The sequence below is a fragment of the Onychomys torridus genome, chromosome 23, assembly GCF_903995425.1.
Source record: "Onychomys torridus chromosome 23, mOncTor1.1, whole genome shotgun sequence".
NCBI lineage: Eukaryota > Metazoa > Chordata > Mammalia > Rodentia > Cricetidae > Onychomys > Onychomys torridus.
Window position 1 is genome coordinate 58485970 of NC_050465.1, and position 13390 is coordinate 58499359.

Genomic DNA, 13390 nt, shown 5'->3' on the forward strand with positions numbered 1-13390 from the left:
TCCACACGCTTCTTGCAGTTGAGGTGTGTCTTAGAGTTGATGGCATGTCAGTTTCATTGACAGCATTTCTTTCTTTATGGTTCATAAATCATGGTAAACTTGGAATAGAATGCATTTCCTAGCCTGATGTTCACTTTTTCTTCCTTCAAGCCAGGGTAAACTGAGAACCAGAGTTCTGCCTTTCTTGCTGGCCATTCCTTTTCTGCACAGTTGGTAGACCTTGGGGCTCTTGGTGTTAGTGGAACAAACATGGGGAGAAGTGGAGCCCAAAGGCAGATCTGCCCAGTGCAGCAGCCTGAGCCTGTGGGTGGGAAGCAGCTTACCCTGCCGGGCTGTCTTAGGCTTGGTTCTCATGCTCGGGAGATGAGTATTCTTTGGGACCTGCTTTTACTGACAGTCTGCTTCAGTGCCAAGGACGCAGGGGGCTACAGTTCAGTGTGGATTCCGGCCAGTCCTTGTTTTTGTGCCCTGAGCTTCACTATTTGCACTCATTGGCACTCCCTGATTGTGTTGTCTGTGATGGTAGCACACACAGCACCACTAATGCCTTGTCTGTTTCCCTGCCTTAGTGCTCTTCCCTCGCCACACCAATGCCACAGCTCGAGACAACACCATCAACCTGATCCACACCTTCCGGGACTACCTGCACTACCACATTAAGTGCTCTAAGGTGAGGGCCACCAGCACCTCTACCAGGCTGTTGATTGACTCTCAGTAGACACTTCCACATGGGGATGGAGAGGACTCCGAGAGAAAGGGGAGGGGGGCGCTCAGCAATTAAGAGTGCTGCTGTGATTTCAGAGGACCCAGGTTCAGTTTCCAGTGCCCGTGTCAGCTCACAACTATGTGTATCAGGGACCTGATGCATTCTTCCGGCCGCCATGGACACATGCACATACATAATGTACATAAAATCATGCGGGCACAGGCACATGTATACTAAATTTAAAAAGGCTTTAAAAAGTTCCAAAGGCGGGGGCTAGAGAGAGACTCAGCAATCGAGAGCACTGGCTGCTCTTCCAGAGGTCCCGGATTCAATTCCAAGCACCTACATGGCAGCTCATGGAACTGTCTGTAACTCCAGTTCCAGGAGATCTATTGCCAGTGCACATAAAATAAATTATTTTTAGAAAGTTCCAGAGGCCTTAAGAAATCATGTCTTGGTGCAGCCAGTGGTAGAGCAGTGGCCTAGCATGTTCCACGCCCCAGTGTGTCCCCCACAGTAAGAGAAATGGCCCTCTCCCTCCCTCATCCTGCCTGTAGTGGAGGGTCTGTATCTCTGGTTGCTGCCTGAGCACCCCACCTCCCTTACCCCCCCCATAGTGTACCCCAGTGGAAGGAAGCAGAGCTGTCTCTAGACCGTGAGCCTGTTCAGCTCCTCCTGTGTTTACTCTTAGGCCTATATCCACACACGAATGCGAGCAAAAACATCTGACTTCCTTAAGGTGCTCAACCGTGCACGCCCAGATGCCGAGAAAAAGGAAATGAAAACAATCACGTAAGTAGGAGGAACCACCTTCCCACCTCAGCTCTGGAGAAGCAGCAGGTCCTGGGGCCTGCACCCAGGTGACTGAAGAGGCCAGCAGAGCCAAGCCTAGAGCTACCAAAGTGAAAGGGAGATGAAAAGGCCTTCGCTGCCGATGGGATCCCAGTCTTTGGGAGCTACAAGAATGACAGTTAGGGAAGGAAATAAATGGCCCTCTTTTAAACTAAGAATCTGTCCTCTATGGGCTTGAATTGTAAAAGGTGAGTCTCTTCCTTCCGTATTCAGTCACTTCAGGACATGTAGTTATCTGAAATTCTTTCTACTGTTGTGCTCTCAGCAGGAAAGGTGTACAGGGCAAAGGCTGCCTCTGTCAGGGAGAAAGATGGCAGGCAGAGCAGCAAGCAGTGTAGATCTGCTCAAAAGGCCAACATGGTGTGAGGCCGAGAGAGTTCACGCTGGTGTAAGTGGCATTCAGAACACCTTCAGCTCCTTCTGCCGTGTGCAGCTGTACCAACTTAGACTCCATTGACATTTGAAGGTTCAGCTGAGAATGAGAAGTAGGTAAGGGTTTCTCAGTAACAGCACCATCAGGCATCTGTGCGCTTGGTGGGAAGTCTCTTCTGATTTTCTATGCTGCCACTTACAGCCTAAAGGCTGGTGTTCCATCTGACCTGGAGAGAGATGGAATCAGATGTCATGTCGTGATATGGCAGCTTCATGGCATAGCTAAACAATGCAGAGCTATAGACAAGGTGGGCAAGTAAGGTTATACCCAGGGAGGCACTTTTTCTTTCAAGACCCTGTCTCCAGGTGCCTGCAACTTCTCCTTTCCTCCCTGTCTTTACCAGAGTACTTTGCACCAGCCACCATTATAGGTGTGACCTGGATAGAAAGAGAAACTTGCTCTGGATGATGATTCAGAACCATACAGAACCAGCCTGTGGCATGAACCTGTGGTCCCTACTGAGGCTGCTGGTTACTGAATTAGAAAAATAAGTTGAGCCCAGGAGTTTGAGGCTGGCCTAGGTAACATTAGCAAGATCTTATCTCCAAAAACAAACAAGTGGGCTAAGAAGTGGCTTAATTGGTGAAGCATCCACTGTGCAGGCATGAGGACTTGAGTTTGGATCCCTGTCACCCTAGGCATGGTGGCACGTTCCTCTAACCCAGTACAGACAGGTCAGAGACAGGTGGATTGTAGGAGCTCTCTGGCCACCCAGTATAATCAGTCACTGAGTTCCAGGTTCAGTGTGAGAAACCCTGTTTCCAAAAATAAGATGAAGAGCCAGGTGTAGGCACACATCTTTAATCCCAGGACTCACTTGGAAGGCAGAGGTGTGGTCTCAGTGATTTCAAGGCCAGCCTGGTCTACATAGCAGGTTCCAAGCCATCCAGCTATGGAGTGGGACCTTGTCTCAAAAAACAACAAAAAACGGAAAACCAAGTGACCAATTGAGAACACCCAGTGTTAACTTCTGGCCTTTACACACACACACACACACACACACACACACACACACACACACACACACACACAGCAAACAAAACAAAACGAGGGACTGGAGAGGTGGTTCAGTGGTTAAGAACACCGACTGCTCTTCCAAAGCACCCAGGTTCAAGTCCCAGCATCCACATGACAGTTTACAACTGTCTGTAGCTCCAAGATCTGACACCCTCACACAGACATTCATGTAGGCAAGACATCAATGTACATTTTAAAAGGGGGGGTGGCGCTGGAGAGATGGCTCAGAGGCTGCTCTTCCAGAGGTCCTGAGTTCAATTTCCAGCAACCACATGGTGGCTCACAACCATCTAGAATGAGATCTGGTGCCCTCTTCTGGCGTGCAGGCATACATACAGGCAGAACATTGTATACATAATAAATAAATAAATAAATCTTTAAAAAAAAAAAATCCAAGACAAAGGTTAAAAAATGGGATGTTAAGATAGCCTTGGGACTGCTGGCATCACCTAACTTCACCCTGACAACTGTCCCTTCTTCGATCTGTTCTGTGGCCAGCACGTGTTCCTGGTGGTTACTGCCAAATTAGACAGACAGAGGCAGGGATTAATCCCGGCCCTGATGGGGGACCTGAGGAAAGATGAGGCCTGGGTTAGGTCCTCAGCTCTGAAAAAAAAAAAAAAAAAAGTAAAAAAGAAACCTCCATGCTGCTAAGTGAACAGATTTAAAATAATGCAGGCCTGCTATAGGTGTGCTCCTGAACTAGGAGTTGTCTGTGAAGTCGGCATCCCATAGTACTCTGCTTGTCTGGTGGGGAAAGGGCCATCAGACAGTTTGATTTAGGATGGACAGGAGACATGGAGAGCTCTGTTTTTACTCTTCTGCTCTATAGTCCTCAGTTTTCAGTTCCAGGTACCTACCTGTGGGGTAGGTACCATTTGTAGGTCTTTGGGGTTCTAGTACGGTTCCTCTGGAGATTTACTGTGTAGAAGAGGACAGCACAGCTCAGAAACCCAGAACCAGCCAAGTGTTCTATGAGCCAGAGTGTATTTACAACGTGACAACAGAAATGTCTTTAACCTTTAACTTTGAAGTTGGGTTTTTTGTTTTGTTTTGTTTTTGTTTTTGTTTTGAGACCGTCTCATATATCCCTGGCTAGCTTGGAACTTACAGAGATCCACCAGCCTCTGCCTCCTGAGTCCAGGGATTAAAAGTATATACTCCCACACCTGGCTGTTGTTTTTAAGTTCTTAAGATGGCTTTGGATTTCCTACCTCCTACTGAAAGGTTAAGGACTTGTTATCTGAATGGGATCGACTGGGTAGAAGGAGCCTCAGTGATCGGAAATTCCGGTCCATAGACGCTATCTGAAAACTAGAGAAAAGTGGGTGTGGTGGCACTCTCAGGAGGCAGAGGCAGGCCTAGTGTAATAGCTAGTTCCAGGCCACATAGTCGGACACTGAAAAAAAAAATTGCAGAGAATTTTCCCATCTGCTGGGAACATCCAATGCCCTTAAGGGCTTAGCATGGTGTGGTTGAGTCAGAAGAACGGTAGTGAAGCCGCCGTCCTGTGAAAGCTGGATCTTGACTGAGACCCGTGGTTCCGGCACCTTTGATTGAAGGCTCCCCTCCCTTGCTGTTTGGTGTCCCTTGGGCATTCCACCCCAGGTCTGGAGTGCAGGGTAGAAGGATGTATGGAACAGCCCTTCACACCATCTCTGCTTTTGAAGGGGGAAGACATTTTCGTCCCGCTAACGCTTGGGAACGGAGAAGGAAGCTCTGCTGATGGAAGGCTGGACCGCTTGCTACTGGATAATCGTAGCCCTTCATGTTGCATCTCTCCAGGTTCTTAAGGGATTCTCCGTTTGGGTTCCATTTTGTACGAGTTTGGCAAATAACCTGCAGAAACGAGCTGTGCTTGCAAGGACTTCATAGTTCCCAGAATTTAAACAAAGAAAAAAATTCCACTTGATCAACTTAATTCCCTCCTTTTATTTTTCCCTTCCTCACTCCCCTTCCTTTTTACCCTTTTCCAAGCTGTTTGCTTTGCAATATGTTACTGGTAATGAGTTGCAGATAATGCAATCTTAACTTGTTTTCTTCTAAGTATTTGAGTTCAAAACTCCTGTATCTAAAGAAATACGGTTGGGGTCATTAATAAAGAAAATCTTTCTATCTTACTTGAGGATTTACTGAGTTTCTGGACTAGGGGTCCAAAAGAAAAAAGGGTGGACCTGCACTGCCCTTGAACCAGCTAGCCCATGTACTTGGGAGCCTCTCTTCTCTACAGGAAGGAAGGACTGGTTTGCAAACTGTAAGTGGGGGTGGTAGGAGCTTGTTTGTTTGGGTTTCATTTTATTGGTCTTTGTTGGCCTCGAACTCTCCAGCAATCTTCATGCCTCAGCTTTCTGAGTTCTGGGATTTCAGGAATGAGCCACCTTTGTTTTGCTGTTGTTTGTTTGAACATGCTGCCTGCATTGTAAAGCTTGTTAGCTGGTGCTGCCCAGCTGAGTAGCCAGGAAACCCCCTTAGAGCGGCAGGCAAATTAAGATGTTTTGTGGGGTAGGGATTAATAGCACGCTTGCCTAGCCTTTCATAAATCCATCCCTTGGTTCAATCACCAGTACCATATAAACTAGATTTGGTGGCTTGCACCTTTAAATATTTTTATTTTATGTGCCGTGCATAAATGTTTTGCATATACACACATTCGCAAGCGTGCTTGAGCACCAGGTAAGGAAAGGGGCATCATATCCTTTGAAATTGGAGTTATAGGTGGTTTTGAGCTGCTCTGTCAGTCCTGGAACCAATCTAACCTCTCTGCAGAAGCAACATGTGCTAACCCCTTCATCTGCCATGGCATACACCTTTTCATTTGTTTTTCGAGATTTTGAGATGGGGTGAACAGCCTTGGCTGTCTTGGAATTCAGGCTGACCTTGAACTCACAGATCCACCTGTCTGCCTCCCAGTGCAGGGATTAAAGATGTGTGCCACTGCTGCCCTACTCTTGGAGGATGAGGGCAGGAGGATTGGAAGTTCAGGGTTATGTGCAAACATGCATTTGAGGCCCATCTGGGCTACATGTGAGACACCCTCTCAAAAAAAAAAAAAAAAGTGCTTTCTGTCTGGGCTGTATGTGTGTGCATTTGTGTGTATATTAGAGATTAGGATTTGGGTGGGGGTTCGTTGGTTTTGAAATAGGGACTCACTGTGTAGTCCAGCTGCTCCCTCTCAGATCCACCTGCTTCTGCTTCTGAGTGAGCACTGGAAATAAAACTGCTTGTTCTTCAATCACATAATAAAGGCATTTCCTGAAAGGTGGTCCTACAGGTTCTACATTGATGGCTATTCCAGAGTGGAGCTCATACATACTGACTGGCCACATATTCCAACACATTGATGTACTCCAAGAAGCTCACAGTAGGAGGTGCCTGCCACATTGTTACCTAGGAACCTTCCAAAACATGCTGTCCCCTAGCAAGATATAGGTGCCAGAAATAAAATTTGTTTGGTGAGGTTTTGTCCTGAGAATTTGAGGGTACCCACAGTGATTTAAAGGCTGTTCTTTTGTCCCTGTTTCAAGTAGTGTGTTTCAAACTAGTTTGACAGTCATAGTGAATTAAGTGGTCATCTATCTGACTGTATGTGACCAGCACTTTTATTTTCTACACATTGGTTTTCAGATAGTGATTTGTTTGCATGCATGTTAGACATAATAAAGCAAGGTGCTGTTCCCTCCCCAGTGTGACAGCTCGTGTAATTGTAGCCCAGGGTCACACCAGTAAAATGACATCTTTTTATATAAGATCTTTATGGACAGATAATTCACAGAGTGTACAATTTTCCTGTTTGCACAATTGGATGGACTTTAGTCCAGCATCTTCATAGGCCCATGACACCATCACCACTTCCTGTTTTAGAACATCGCTGTCTTCAATTTCTTTCTTTCTTTTTGTTTTTGAATGCCAAATGCCATTTATTGAAGGAGGGAGGAGGTCTTAAATACAGGCTTACAGCACAGTGGGAGAACCCGGAGGGCAGAAGTTCACTTCAGATATATTACAATCTTGCATCTAAGCTGTTAATGCCCAATATGCAGGATACACAGGGAACTTCCCTCAAGCATTCAGGAGGGTGAAATCTTGCAGGGAATTAGCATAGGGAGGATATCAGGGTCAGCAAGCAAGGCAACAGTTACCCAAAACGGGGGGGGGGGGGGGGGGGGGAGCGCCAGGGCCCTACAGGCCTCCCCTTTTACTAAAAATGAGCTTCTGACTTAGGTTGTGTGGGACGTCAGCAGGTCACCTTACCCCTTATGGAGACACCTGTCCAGGCCACACAGGTGTTTGTCTTAGGTTGGTGAGCACCTCCCAGGCATTACCCATCTCTGAATACTCATTATCATACAGGCTCAATCATGTGAGAGCTTCAGAGTTAACTGTAGCCAAAGATCTCTAAGTGGCGCTGGGCTTGCAATCTGTGTGTTCGACACAGAAAAGACCAACAGAAGTCTTAACCCACCCATAGCCAGTAGGCTAAAGGCAACTGAGCCATTCCCTTCCTTAACTAGCTTTACTGCAAATTGGAGTCCTTGTGAGATGGTATCCCAAAAGCAAATGGAACTTGAGTTTGTAAATTTGTAACTTTCAAAGCCAATCAAAATGAATATAACTATTGATTTAAATTTGTCATGCCCAATAGAATGAAAGATTAACTGTGGTAGCTACTTTTGCTGCCAGGGTAAAATGACATATTTTATGTGTCCCCTTTCTTCACATTTAACCAGTTTTATTTAACACTTGTGTGTACCTTTGTTATGTGTGCGTGCTTTTTTCTTACTTGGCTAGTTTTCTGAACAGCAGCATTTGTTTTAAAAGTGGAATAGTGCAGATAAGGGCAGTCACTGTAGCACACATAGTGTTGATCGGAGATTTTTTTTCATGTGTGTACCAGAGTTAGAGAACTGTTTCACCCCATCCATTGTCAAATTTAAAACACTGCAGGTTGTTCCCATTGTTGGGTGTCATTGAAATGGGGCTCTAGGGACCTGTAGGTTTCCTGGTCCTACTTCTGCGACATAGAAAGAGAGTATCTTGAGAGATATTTAAGAGAGTTTCAAAGGTAGTTTTGATAAAGCTTTTGTTCTTTTTTTGGTTTTTCGAGACAGGATTTCTCTGTAGCTTTGTGCCTTTCCTGGAACTCACTCTGTAGACCAGGCTAGCCTCGAACTCACAGAGATCCACTTCCTCTGCTTCCCAAGTGCTGGGATTAAAGGCATGCATCACCACCACCTGGTGAGTTTTTGTTCTTGTTGGATGTGTTTTTGAGGCAAGATCCTGTTATCTAACCCAGGCTGGCTTCTGCCTCTCAGGTGCTAAGATTACAGGTGTGCACTGCCATGACCAACTACTTTATTTTCATTCCACTGTTTATTTGTTTGTTTGGAAGAGCATCACTCTGCCCAATCTGGTCTCCAACTGGCAGACTCAAAAGGCAGTCTTCCTACCTTGGCCTTCGAGTTCCGAGATGACAGGTTTGCCCTGCCCAACTCTGGCTGGCATTTGTCTTTTTGCTGATTTTAGGACACTGGATCTCTGGATTTTAGGAACTCTGGATCTCCCTATGCATTCTTGGAATTCCTACTTAGTCTCTAGGTGGTTAGACTATTAAAACGGTACCATCTCTCCCAGCATCTACAACAGTCCTCAGTTCCTCATGGAGGGAATAGGACTTCATGGGCACCTCCTTTGTCCACGAAAACGTTGCGGGGCCCAGTCTTACACAGGTGCCCATAGCTGCTGTGTGTCCGTGGTTCTAACAGCAGTATCGCACCTGGATGGCAGTGTGTCATGACACTTCCCCATCTTCCAGGTCTTGAATTCTTTTTGCCTTCACTTCTGTTTCAGGGTTTCTAATGCTGAGAAGAGATACCATGGTCACGGCAACTCTTGTAAAGGAAACATTTCATTGGTACTGTCTTACAGTTTGGAGTTTTAGTCCACTAACGTCATGGGAGGAAGCAGGGCAGCAGGCAGGCAGACATGGTGCTGGAGAGGGAGCTGAGAGTTCCACATATGGATCCCCAGGCATCTAAAACCTCAAAGCCCATCCCCAGTGACACACTTACTCCAGTTAGGCCACACTTACTCCAAAAAGGCCACATGTCCTAATCCCTATGAGCCTACGGGGGCCATTTTTGTTCAAACAACCTCATCTTTTATGGTATTCCCCAGGCCTTGGCCACAGGGAGGAGGCGGGGATTGATGGAGATGTCCAATTTAAGGCTGAGCACTCATCAGTCACTTGCTCTCAGTACTTTAGCCAGATTCAAGCCTCTGCATTAACCGTCACTTTCTACAGAAATGTGCTTCTTCGCCCCTAGCTGAGAGCTTAATGGCCTGTGGGTATACATATTTATAAAATAGTTTGACAACATGTTCATTAGGGGAAACAACCATGGTGTGTTCCCTATTAAGCCATCAGATTTATGTTACCAGGTTGGTGAATTCTAGCCAATCCCAAGGCAGCAGCTGGTTACCCCCAGTAGTCATGCCACTCTTACACTGGTGTCCTGTGTCTTGCTTGTTGCTGTAGCACACATGGTCTTTAGCTGGGTAAGATCATTCTGCCTTAATTCTTCCTTGATTTCTCTGTGTCCTTTAAACAAAAGTATGTTATAGTGTCTTCAGTATAGGGTCAGGACTTGAAAGAGAACTGAAAGACTAAAAGCCACGTAGTAGTGACTTGCACCTTTATTCCCAGCCCTCAGGCAGAAATGGGTGGATCTCTGAGTTCAAGACCAGCCTGGTCTATAGAGTTTCAGGACAACCAAAGGTACCAGAGAAACCCTATTTAAAAAAAAACAAAAAAACAAAAAACACCTAAATAAATAGGGACATATATTGCTCTTTCAGAGGACTTGGGTTCCTAGCACCCACATTAGGCAGGCAGCTCACAACTAACTACCTGTAACTCCAGCTCCAGGGTTATCCAACCCTTCCTCCCTTAGTAGGGACCTGCACTTACGGACATGTACCCACACAAAGACACAATTTTTATTTTTTTATTTTATTTTATTTTGAGCTAAGGATTGAACCCAGGGCCTTGCACTTGCTAGGCAAGCACTCTACCACTGAGCTAAATCCCCAACCCCACAATTTTTAAAAATAATAAACCCTGGGCTTAGAGGTTAAGAGCACTGGCTGCTCTTCCAGAGGCTCTGAGTTCAATTCCCAGCAACCCATATACATGGTGGCTCACAACCATCCATAATGATTTCTGGTGCCCTCTTCTGGCATGCAGGCATACATGGAGGCAGAATATTATATACATAATAAATAAGTCTTCAATAACAATAATAAACTCCAGTTCTCAGGGGAAGTAGAATCAAGTGGATTTCTGTGATTTCAAACCAACCTGTTCTGTGCAGGGAGTTCCAGGCAATTCAAGGCTACAAGGTGTGATCTTGTCTCAAAATAAAACCTCAGTAGGGTCTTACCATATACTTCTGGCAGGCAACCAATAAAAATAGCAATAATCTGTATTCTTTGGGGGTCTCTGAGATGTTAGATTTCTATTGTTCTTTTCTCTCTCTCTCTCTTTTTTTTTTTTGAGCTGAGGATCGAACCCAGGCCCTTGCTAGGCAAGCACTCTACCACTGAGCTAAATCCCCAACCCAGATTTCTAAAGTATTATAGGAGCCAGGCGTGGTGCCACACACCTTTAATCCTAGCACACAGGAGGCAGAGGCAGGTGGACCTCTGCATTGGAGGCCAGCCTGGTCTACAAAGTGAGTTCCAAGACAGCCAGGGCTGTTACACAGAGAAACCCTGTTTCAAAAGAAAAAGAAATTGTAAGAGAAAAATATAATGGCATTAAATATTTTTATAATAGTAAATTCTAATTCCACAATACTTTGCCAACATCCAAAATCCATGGTGACTGGATGAGATGTTTTCTTAGTGATTTAGCCACTGGTAAGGTGTTCATGCTCCTGTAAACAACTCTTAATGAAATTCACTGAATCCTTAAAAAAAAAAAGAAAAAGAAGAAATGGAAGAACAGTTGGGAAGAGGACAGGAGTCAACAGACATATCAGGACAAGAGGGTACCAAGTAAGTGCGGTCATGCATTGCATGCATATGTAGGAAAATGGGGTGGGTTTGGGTTTTTCTTTTTCTTTTTTCTTTTTTTTTTTTTTTTTTTTTTGGTTTTTTGAGACAGGGTTTCTCTGTGTAGCTTTGGAGCCTGACCTGGAACTCATTCTGTAGCCCAGGCTGGCCTCAAACTCACAGAGATCTGCCTGCCTCTGCCTCCTGAGTGCTGGAATTAAAGGTGTGCGCCACCACCTCCCGGCTCGGAAAATATGATGGAACATCATGATAATACATATTAAATGGGAAGAAAAATGCACTTTGAGTTGGGCATAGTGACTCATACTGTGTGTGATCACTCATACATAGTGATCACATATGATCCCAGTACTCCCAGTTTTAAAATGAGAAAAGAACACACAGACACACACAGGTGTATGTGTGTGTGTTATACAACATAGGCATCTCTACTGTATACAGGCACACGTATATATATACATGTGTATTTGGGTGAGGTTCCTCCCCAACTTAGTGCTAGGGATGGACCCCAGAGCCTCGTGTGTGTTAGGCTACCTACCGCCAGCCACCACTGAGCTACGCTCTGGATCTATAACAGCCATATGATCTTATTTGTTCTCTTTTTAAATTGTGTGTGTGTGTGTGTGTGTGTACGTGTGTACTCGAGTGCAGGTTCCTGTGGGAGCCAGAGGTATTGGATTGTTCTGGATCTAAGAGTTACAGGAGGATATGAGTCGCCCAATGTGAATGCTGGGAACCAAGTTTGGGTCCTCTGCAAGAGCAGTATGCTCTCAACAGCCCTGCCATCTCTGCCCCTTACCTGGTCCTCCCTTGGCTCCCTTTATACACCCAGATAGTACTATTGGAAGGGGTATTTAAGCCAAGTTTCTTTATGTCTTGGACCTTCCAGAGCTTCCCTAATGTGTTGTACTCTCCTCTCCTTTGTTGGAAAGAAGGGGTGGGTGGGGGTTAGATACAGAAGGAGAAAACCCTAGCCTAACTGCTACATCAGTCTGCTTTGTAGATGCTCCTTGTACGTGGCAGTCGACATCCAGTTGCTTTCTATACAGGGCTCACCTGACGCACCCTTGTCCAGCCCCTCCTGGAACATAAGCTGAAAGACAGAGTGAGAAAGTATGTGTTAGGACTTCTGGGATTCAAGGGTCTCACACAGGCCAGGCCAGAGTTCAACTAGTTCCTAGTTCAGATTTAAGGACAGTGTCTTCTCCCTCAGCGTCTGAATGGGCATTCTCAAAGTCAGCATCCTGGCTGGTCTTACAGTATCTAGAAGACATATCCACACCAGCTTTACGTATGGGCCAGCTGAGTATGGTAGTGCAAACCAGTGATCCCAGCACTTGGGAGGCTGAGGCAGGAGGACCAGGAGTTCAGATTAGCCTGGGCTACATACCAAGACCCTGTCCCTTTGGTGGGGGTGGGAGAGCAATTCAGAGTACGGGGAAGCTTCATCTGCCTCCCTGGTCCAGAGTAACTGCTTCCAGACCTCATGGAGCACACCAGCCCAGTCCCAAATGCATCAGGAAAATAAAATAGGGAAGTGGACCAGGGAGGTCCAGGAGGCTTCTGGGACAGTCTGGAATGTCCATCCCAGCACATGTTCTCCATCAGGAAAACAGCAGGTCAGGGCCACAGGCAGTAGACGGAGCATCTGAAAACTTGCACCCGCCTTCTGTGGTTGGAAGGGTAAAAGAAACTATCATGGCCGAGGGCTTGACAGTTAAGAGAGGAAGCAGATGAGCTGGTGAGGGAGACGCTGAGCTGAGGAGAGGACAGAACCCAGGCTTTCCAGCTCCCACTGCCTGAGCTGCCCCCTTTACACGTCATACCACCCACAGTGTTTAGATAGAGCAGAAAAGAAACAGACATCCTGAATCTCTGGGGAAGGAGGCTGGGAACAGAAAACGGGCTGTTTATTCCTGGCAGCCCCGTGTCCAAGGGGTCTTGCACCACTTTAGTCCAGCCCCAGACAACTCTCCCAGAGCCTGACTCACGCCCCACTGCCATTTGGTGGGTCTGAGACTGTACGGGCTTCCTGGAGGACAGATGTGGTTAAGGTTGCTCTGCTTAGTCTCCAGCAGAAGCCCCGCCTCTCCAGGACCCAGGAATGTGTGCTGCGGGGCAAACCGTGCTAGAGGTCTTAAACCTCTAGCCCTTGGGCTGCATTTCTCCCAGGGACGGACGTTCTCCTGCTCTGTGAGGAGGTTCGCCTCATCTCAATTCCAGCCATCTTGCTGCAGTCTCGGTTCCTTTCAGTCCTTAAGTTTGGCTGGGCTCCTCTTCCCCCATCACCCTAAAGCTGTACTTGATAA

General features: G+C 46.3%; 1 protein-coding gene across 2 annotated transcripts in view; it reads left to right on the forward strand.

Annotated features, from left to right (window-relative positions):
• The window catches only part of Arpc2 (actin related protein 2/3 complex subunit 2), a 33920-nt gene extending 28792 nt beyond the window's left edge, over positions 1–5128 (forward strand). For both annotated transcript variants that reach the window (XM_036173499.1, XM_036173500.1), the window contains 3 exons: positions 570–670; positions 1398–1498; positions 4679–5128. In XM_036173499.1, the coding sequence (XP_036029392.1) occupies positions 570–670; positions 1398–1498; positions 4679–4703 (227 nt within the window). In that variant the 3' untranslated portion in view covers positions 4704–5128. The remainder of the gene's footprint in view (positions 1–569; positions 671–1397; positions 1499–4678) is intronic.
• Positions 5129–13390: the final 8262 nt, after the last annotated feature.